The following is a 9573-nucleotide window of genomic DNA, read 5'->3' as shown; positions in this document are numbered from 1 at the left end:
GTTTCTGTATGTTCTATAGTTCTTTATGTGATTGGTTTAGTGCCCCTCTTTCAGTCATTTTGGACAACAGCTTCAGTTTCATCTTCCAAAGAAAAGAGCAAGAGGAATGAATGGATGTGTGTCATCCTGACTCCCTCACTTTTCTATCTGCAAGTTCATTTGTACTCAATACAAAAAAAAAGCTACATGTAATTTGTGTTGCTCTTTGACAAAAATCTAACAGTACATTAAAGAGACGAAACCAAGGCAAAACCTGAAATCAAAAGTAAGTGGTGTAAAAAAAACAAAAAAACATTGTTCTCTCTTCCTCCCCTTTTCCCCTCCCTCCTTCCCACCCCCTCTCTCTCTTTCCTCTCTTTTCACTGAAACATCCTAGGCCTGGGTTTCATAAAGACCTGTTGAATGTAGTTCTCCAGGTCTTCATTGCTATCTTGCTGCTGCGGCCCCATCCTTATCCCCTGCATCCCATAGTAATCTTGGTCCCGGGTCACCAAAGGTGCTGAGGGCGCTTGGTAATAGTAACCGTGCCGATGGCGAGGCTGAACCTGACCCCTGGGTGGGGACGAGCGAGGTTTAGGCATGGGGACGGGGACGGGTAGGGGGTTGTATGTCCTGGGGTGTGGGGGGAGGAGGTAGTTGGGATAGTTGGAGTAATTGGGGTAGTAGAGGTTCCGCCGGAGTGCAGCGGGGGGCTTCCTCGGGCGGGGCTGTACCCAGGGACGGTACCTCCTCTTGGGGGGGAAATCAAAGTCGTAGTCCAGAGAATTCGACAGGAGATCGTTGAGCATGTAGGAAGGCTTGGCATAGAACAGGGGTTTGGGCTTGGGAGGGGGGAAGTAAATTGGGTAGTAGCCTCGATAGGGCTTCTGTTGGTAGAAGGGATACGTAGGATAGTTGGAGGAAGTCCGAAAGGACTTCTGTTGAGGTTTGATCCAGAGGTCTTGTTTTGAGGGTTTGATGGAGGATTTGTCCTTGAACCAGGCCTTGAGGGGATTGATGGCCGGGAGAGGCTGCTTCAGGGTGGGGTATCGGGGGTGTGAAGGCTGGGCATCGACGGCTTTGGCTGCTGGGTAAACCAGGGGTCTTTGCTGGGGTCGTTGCCAGGGCAATGTCTCAGGAGCGTCTTTCTTCTTCTTCTTCTCAACGTCGCTGATGATGTCAACGACGTCGTCCGCGGGGAGGTGGAGCTTACTGGAGATCTCGATGAGCTTATCAATGGTCTGAGGATCAATATCATCGTCCTCGCTGACGACCTCCTCATCAGAGCGCTTGTCCTCCGCTGCGTTGGACAGCAGGGTCTTCTTGTTCTGGTACTTTCCTTTGTCCTGTTTGACCATGTACTGCAGGAGCATGTCCGAGGCTATGTCCGCCAACTTCTCCTCCTCGGCTTTGGCCCTCTGAGCTTCCATCGCCTGCCTCCTGACCTCCTCCTGCTCCTCCTTTGCCCTCCTCTCTTCCTCCTCGGGGCTCAGCATTTCCTCATCATCCTCCTCAGCCGCCGGTCGAGCCAGATTGTCAAAGTCGTCCATGAAGTTGCCTCCTCTATAAGTGGGCATGTTCAGGGCTTTCTGCATCTCCTCTTGCCATTTGAGCTTCTTCGACATGGCTCGGGGGTATCCTTTAGCTTTGGGTTTTATCTGGTTGTGGATCAGGGCTTGGTCTGTGTCGTCTTGGCTGTAGGCCCTGCTCTCTCTCCCTCTCTGCTCCTGGGCCTCCCTCTCTCTCTTGTTAGCTGTGTTGTAGTTCTGCAGTTCCTCCAACATGCTCTGGAGGTTCTGCACTTCATCTGGACTTAGTTGCTCATCTTCCTCCTCTTGCTGGGTCTCCTGTGAGGTGGGTGGTCCCTGCTGCGCATCTTCTCTGGCCCCCACTTCCTTCACTCCCACCTCCTCCCCTCTTTCTCCTTCTGCCGGAGGTCGTTTCTCCTTTCCAGGAATCGTCTGGCTGGTGGTGTGGCTAGTCACTTTCTCTGTTAGTCTTTCCTCCTCCTCCTGTGCTCTCTTCCTCTCCTCCTCCTCCTCCTCATTCCTCTCTCGCTCCTCCTTGCCCTGCGCCGCAGCGGCCGCCATCACCAGCTCAAGCTCCTTGCGACTGTCCCTGTCTCGGTCTGCTCCCTCCTCATCCAATGCGGCTCTCACCTCCTCTCCCTTCTCCTCCTCCTGCCTCTCTCTCTCATTCTCCTCTTTTCCTCTCTCCTTTTCCTTGCGCCCATCCTCCACACCGTTCCTCCTTTCCCCGTGTGGCTTATTCATCGCCTCCAGCAGAACGGCTGCTAATGTTTTGGGGTCCATGCCTCCAAAAAGCTCATCCTCCTCTTCTGCTCTCTCCTTCTGTGGAAGTCCGCCCTTCCTCCCTTCATTCTCTCCCTCGGTTGGCCTAAGTCCAAGAGGGGAAGGAGCATGGCTGTCGCCGGGGCTGTGTGTCTCGGTCGCCACGGAGGCGGTGAGCGGGAGGGTTAGGGTGAGTCTCAACAGGACAACCAGTAGGATAAGGGCACTTGTGGCGAAGTGGGACCACATCATGACCACACAAAAATGACAAGAGGGGGCGAGGGAAGGTGATGCTCCTGGTGAATGAGAGACAGAAAATATAGATTTGTTAGATAAAATAAGAAAAATGGGTGAACCCACGTAGAATTTTTATTCTAACCCCCATATACAATAGAAAGCATTTTATTTTTATATACCTATAATAAAAAGTTTTACAGGATGGTACAATTTTTTTAATGAGCACATATATATATATATATATATTTTTAAATTCTTATTTACAATGACAGCCTACACCGACCAAACCCGGATGATACTGGGCCAACTGTGCGCTGCCCTATGGGACTCCCGATCATGGCCGGTTGTGATACAGCCTGGATTCGAACAAGTGTAGTGACACCTCAAGCACTGAGATACAGTGCCTTAAACCGCTGCGCCACTCGGGAGCTGCATATACAGTTCAGTTAAAATATGTGGTGTCACTGCCAAGAAAACCATTAGCTCATAGCATTATTAAAGTGAAATGAATTAATGGACGTGAGTCAGCCTGTAAAGGAATGAGGGATATGAACCAAATAATTAGCACAAATGGAGTAGATGATGTCATCACTCATCTGCATGCGAAAACAATTCTCAACCTAGAATCATGATGAAACACTAGAGTAGGTTGCTTTTACAACAGATGTCATTTTCTCAGTACACACTACTCAGTTTCCCCCATAAATATAACATACATAATAGACAAAATACTATATTAATTCACCTTAATCAATGTAGATCATGCACCTCTGTGCAGGTCACAAATAACATCAGTTGAGCATAGGGACCCACACAAAATGGCTGACCAGTATTGGGCCAACTGTTTGAAATGGTTTCTCAACGACTTCCTAGCTTTTCGGCTACTTCCATGGCTCATATTAATTGCTTTCACAACAATGCCTTTGAATCCAGTTTGTCCAATTTGGACTTTTCCTCAATTGAATTGTTCCGCTCCACAGGCTAAACTAGAATACCTGTAGGCTATTTGCTGCAAGGTGTCAAGATAAATGAAACTCTTGTGCGTCGATTTGTGTTTAAACCGTGTGATTTGGCACATGCTATACAGTATTTAGTATTTTCTCGCGCCTCCACTGAGCTGATCTAACAAAAGGTTAATTGGCTCAGTGTCTCGAGCTAGTGCTGTTCCCTGCGTGTGTAAATGCTCCCTTCGCATGTGAGCGCTCCAGGCACGTGGTAACAGGGCGGGTGGCAATTGGCAAGAAAGCGTTCCAATGCGCGTGCTACAGAGACGAAGTGGGTGCTATTTGTAAGGTCATTTATATCAGTGGCCATGGCAACAACCGATTTCACATTGATCGCTACAGTATAATACCTACCAGACACAATGATTTCGGATTTTTTTTCTCTCTCTTAAAAATTCAATAAGTAGCATGAATAGACTGATGAAATAATCAATAACAATCGATCATCTCCTTCATTACAGCCACAACAATGTCAAACACAAACCCATTGGATTTAACCACTGACACAGGTCTGTACTTATTGCAGATATCATCCCAGAATGTAGATGAGATTGAAAATGGACATGAGATTAAAAGATCATAATACCGCATTGAGGCTGCATCCCAATTGGCAGGCTATTCCCTACCCAACACAGTGCACTGCTTTTGACCAGAGCTCTATGGGTCCTGGTCAAAATAGTAGGCCAACAGTTAATAAACTGCCATTTGGGATGCATGATATAGGTTTGACCCCTGGATAATCAAAACACAGATGGATCAGTGTAATCTACAGAGTGAGAGATTAGGAGACAACCTACCTGGCCTGGATGATGCACCCGTGTGTGTGTGTGTGTGTGTGTGTGTGTGTGTGTGTGTGTGGATGACACACCACAAATCTCACTTTCTCCCAATAGAGTGATCTTTCCTAACATGTCCAAGTTATGCGCAGGCAAACTGTATAGCAACAATCTATATCACCTTACAATTATTCCATCTCTTTGGTTGGCTTTATTGGTCCCACTATTTCATACTTAATTCTTTTGCTGTATAATGTTTGGTAAATGTTGACCCCTCGGGTGGTACAGGTATTAAAAAGCTTCTGGAACCACATATGTCTGTCTCACCCGTTCTCATAATTCTATCGGCAAATTCCCATCCACGAGGGCAATATACGTAGGGTGCAGTCTCTCCACCAAAGCACATTTGCTTTTAAGAAGCCCTATCTAGCCATAATCTGCTCAGTCGAAACGCCACACGACCTGGGAGAAGCGCTCTGTTGCCTCAAGATTAAACGTGCAAGAACTCTATCACCACATGAACTCTAGTATGCATGAAAGTATAGAAGAAAGCAGAGCACTTATACACATAATTAATGCATGTACATAAATGTCTCAACTAACTATTAAAAAGTAGCATCAAAATTGGTTTGACATGCAAAACCACTCTTTTACGCAGACAGATGCAGCTGTTTAAAGTGTCCTTTTCACCCTGTGTCTTTATTTGGTCTTCCTGGGTTTATTCTTGGCAGTTTGTGACGCCATGGTGATGGCAAAGATGATGGAAGACTGGGAAGAGGCGTGGCTATGATGATGATGATGGTTATGATGATATGACAATTATCATGATCTCCGGTAATCCCTGTCAATATGATTACCACAATCATTAGCCAACCTCAGTCATTCTATCATTCGATTATTTCTCTTCTCATAATCCACACCCATTTTCTTGTAGGCTATTTATACTGAGAGATAGTAATCTCTTACAATTTACAAAGATTAGTATTGAAAAATAAGTTGAAACTTGTGAAAATACATTCCTTTATGTTGATCTTTTAAAACAATTGTGTTATATATATATATATATATGTTATTTATTTTAGGGAGTAGATCATCTTTAATATTGCAGATAGATATATATATATATATATATATATATGTTTTGGGGTGGCAGGTAGCCTAGTGGTTAGAACATTGGACCAGTAATCTCAAGGTTTCTTAGATCAAATCCCCGAGCTGACAAGGTAAAAATCTGTTGTTCTGCCCATGAACAAGGCAGTTAACCCACTGTTCCTAGGCCGTCATTGAAAATTAGAATTTGTTCTTAACTGACTTGCCTAGTTAAATAAAACATTTAATATATATATATATGCCTTTGAAATGTATTCAGACCCCTTTTCCACATTTTGTTAGCTTTATTCTAAAAATGATTCAATTGTTTATTTTGCTCAACAATCTACACACAATACACCATAAGGACAAAGCAAAAACATTTTTTTTGTGCAAATGTATACATTTAAAAAAAAAAAATTTACATAAGTATTCAGACCCTTTTCTATGAGACCCGAAATTGAGCTCAGGTGCATCATTTTTCCATTAAGCATCCTTGAGATGTTTCTACAAGTTGATTGAGTCCACCGGTGGTAAATTCAATTGATTGGACATGATTTGGAAAAGGCACACGCCTGTCTATATAAGGTCCCACAGTTGACAGTGCATGTCCGAGCAAAAACCAAGTCATGAGGTCGAAGGAATTGAAGTTTGGAAGCACCAAGACTTTTCCTAGAGCTGGCCGCCCCGCGAAACTGAGCAATCGGGGGAGAAGAACCCGATGGTCACTCTGACAGAGCTACAGAATTGCTCTGTGGAGGTGGGAGAACCTTCCAGATGGACAACCACCTCTGCATCACTCCACCAATCATGCCTTTATGGTAGAGTGGCCAGACGGAAGCCACTCCTCAGTAAAAGGCACATGACAGCCAGCTTGGAGCTTGCCAAAAGGCACCTAAAGACTCTCAGACCATGAGAAACAAGATTCTCTGGTCTGATGAAACCAAGACTGAACTCTTTGGCCTGAATACCAAGCATAAAGTCTGGAGGAAACATAGCACCATCCCTACGGCGAAGCATGGTGGTGGCAGCATCATGCTTTGGGGATGTTTTTCAGCGGCAAGGACTGGGAGACTAGTCAGGATCGAGGCAACGATGAATGGAGCAAAATACAAAGATCCTTGATGAAAACCTGCTCAAGAGTGCTCAGGACCTCAAACTGGGGTGACAGTTCACCTTCCAACAGGACAACAACCCTAAGCACACAGCCAAGACAATGCAGGAGTGGCTTCGGAACAAGTCTCTGAATGTCCCAGCCAGAGCCCGGACTTGAACCAGATCAAACATCTCTGGAGAGACCTGAAAATAGCTGTGCAGCAACACTCACCATCCAACCTGGAGATCTGCAGAGGAGAATAAGAGAAGCTCCCCAAATACAGGTGTGCCAAGCTTGTAGCGTCATACTCAAGAAGACTCGAGACTATAATCACTGCCAAAGGTACTTCAAACAAAGACCTGAGTAATGGGTCTGAATGCTTATGTAAATGTGATTTCATTTTTATTTCATTTGCTAAAATGTCTAAACATGCTTTTTCTTTGTTATTATGGGGTAGATTGATGAGGGGGAAAAACATTTTAATCAATTTTAGAATATGGCTGTAATGTAACAATGTGGAAAAAGTGTAGGGGTCTGATCACTTTCTGAATGCACTTATATATATATATATATATATTATTTTTGTCTCCCCCTTACACTATCACCTCTCCCCTAATTGGAGTAAACACATTCAATATATTTTCCTTTATTATTAAAACACTTGTGTTACTATTTCTTTTAACTACAGTCTGTCTTAACTAAATGCAAGGTGGAATCCCATACAAACTCTCAAATACATGACCATAGCTTTAGTTTTCAGTCGTTCATGCCACAGGATCAATCAGTTTGATCACTTTTTAAATAAGATATATTAAAGTAGTTAAGACTTACCTGGTGTCTTGCGGTGAAACCAGATAGGCTACTTTCTCCTCCTTGTCACTCCTCAAATCTCTCTGATTCAACGTGTTACTCTAACTCAACACACCAATGTCTACTCAACACAAATAAAGCTCGGTGTTGTTTGGAAGTGTATATAAAGTAGAAAGTTATTTCTCCCTTTTGGTTTGTCTACTGTTGCCTCATTCGCTGTGCGTCTGTTTCAGTGAGTATTATCACGGACAGCACCGCAGGTTTTCTTACTGTTGCCTCATTCGCTGTGCTTCTGTTTCAGTGAGTTATCACCGGCAGCACCGCTTCTTTATACGCCCCCCTCCCCCTCCCTGCCTACGTGACCCGACGTCAGAGTTTTCCCCTAGTGACGGAACCAAGCTTTCATTGATAAGAATTTTCGCTTCGCTCGAATGAACCAGGAGCGTTCTGGCTCTGCTACACTGCAGTAGCCTGATGAATGAACGGAAACGGGGTGAATTAGATAGTATTTCTCCCGCCAGGGGGGAGCATAGCCAAAAACACACCACAGGAGAGGGAGATAGGTGAACTCAGCCGCGGGATGTAGTTTGGGGGTGGGTGCTGCGTTAGTTTCCAGACGGGAGGGGGGCAGATTTTTGTTTTTGTTGCCTGCACTGAATACACTATAATCGCTAACTATTAAAGGGCCAGTACACTACTTTTGTGATAAAAAAACTAAATGTATTTGAGTCTTTACCAGCATTTGTAACTTGAGTCTGATAATGATCTGTACAAAATAGTTAATCTGATCTATTCTGGTCTAACATTTTCCATTTTAGTAGATTTATCCTGAGCAATTTACAGAAGTGAGTGCATACCTTTTCATACAGGTCCCCCGTGGAATTGAACCCATAACCCTTGCATTGCAAGCACGATGCTCTACCAACTGAGCCACATCATTAAATCATCACACACCACTTAATGTCTCAATGTACTCAATTACTGTATCGTGCACTGTTTTTCTTCATGGTGATGGAAAGTCTACAGGCACAAACCTAGATGACCAGCCTATGTACAATACAGTAATGTACATGAAGTGGTTTCTTGGGATAGTAAATTAATACTGCACAAAAAGTAGTGGTTGTTGTGTATCGATATTCTAGCTTTGTCCCTTTGGGGCACCTGTACCTATGTTGGAATGCTTGGAATGTTTTGTCCTGTGAAATGCATTAATGAGCCTATTATGTCAACAAAGCTTGTATCCATTAGTTTATATCATAGATTATCAACGTTAGACTAATTTACTATCTTATGCCTTCTCGCCCCTTTCTTTATTTGGAAACATTATGCATTTTCTCCAGCAAATGTCAAGGCGTACACTGCTGTATGGAGAGTAGAGTCCAATCTAATTAAAGGATAATTTAATCTGATGGTGGGGCAGGCTACAATGAGCAGTGCTTGTCTGACTCACACAGTGATTGGACATGGAAGTGTTTGTGTGCAATACAGAGGCTGCATATTCACAGGCTGCCCAATTCTGATCTTTTTTCCACTAATTGGTCTTTTGACCAGTCACATCTGATCTTTTCACATCAGATCTTTTTCAAAGCTGATCTGACTGGTCAAAAGACCCATTTGTGAAAAAAGAAGATCAGAATTGGGCTGCCTGTGTAAACCCAGCAAGAGAAACAGAGAGAAATAGAGAGGAAGAGTGTGTGTGAGTGTGCGCGTGCATGTATATGCGTTTGTGTAGATCTGAGTGTGTTTCCAGCAGAGATAGATGACACAGGTAATCGGGTGCCAAGGGGGCAGATTCTCCTATAACAGTTTAATTTTACCGTCTGCCACTCAATATTAGAGCGGCGCGCGGGTTTGTTGTTTTGCAGCTTCCTCGTTTCCCCGCAGTGACTCACCTTCTCTAATGCTGCCCACATGGCCCCTTTGGGACGTGGGTTTGATATATGTATGAAAGTAAAACAAATTTTCAATTATCTAAATAGTTGCCAACTCTGATAGCCTAAGATAAATCAAATCTGAACAAAAAATATACATATATACAGTGGGGCAAAAAAGTATTTAGTCAGCCACCAATTGTGCAAGTTCTCCCACTTAAAAAGATGAGAGGCCTGTAATTTTCATCATAGGTACACTTCAACCATGACAGACAAAATGAGAAGAAAAAAAATCCAGAAAATCACATTGTAGGATTTTTTTATGAATTTATTTGCAAATTATGGTGGAAAATAAGTATTTGGTCAATAACAAAAGTTTATCTCAATACTTTGTTATATACCCTTTGTGGCAATGACAGA

The 9573-nt window shown here is 43.7% G+C and overlaps 1 protein-coding gene across 1 annotated transcript; it reads right to left on the bottom strand.

Annotated features, from left to right (window-relative positions):
* Positions 1-352: 352 nt before the first annotated feature.
* On the bottom strand, positions 353-2533 carry LOC139379379 (VGF nerve growth factor inducible). Its single transcript, XM_071122188.1, has one exon. The coding sequence runs from the start codon at positions 2520-2522 to the stop codon at positions 360-362; it is 2163 nt and encodes a 720-aa protein (XP_070978289.1). The 5' UTR covers positions 2523-2533; the 3' UTR covers positions 353-359.
* Between the last annotated feature and the right edge of the window lie 7040 nt (positions 2534-9573).

Source organism: Oncorhynchus clarkii, chromosome 21 (assembly GCF_045791955.1).
Source record: "Oncorhynchus clarkii lewisi isolate Uvic-CL-2024 chromosome 21, UVic_Ocla_1.0, whole genome shotgun sequence".
NCBI classification, from domain to species: Eukaryota; Metazoa; Chordata; class Actinopteri; order Salmoniformes; family Salmonidae; genus Oncorhynchus; species Oncorhynchus clarkii.
The sequence above is the reverse complement of the archived record's forward strand: the minus strand, read 5'-3'. Positions and strand labels throughout refer to the sequence as shown.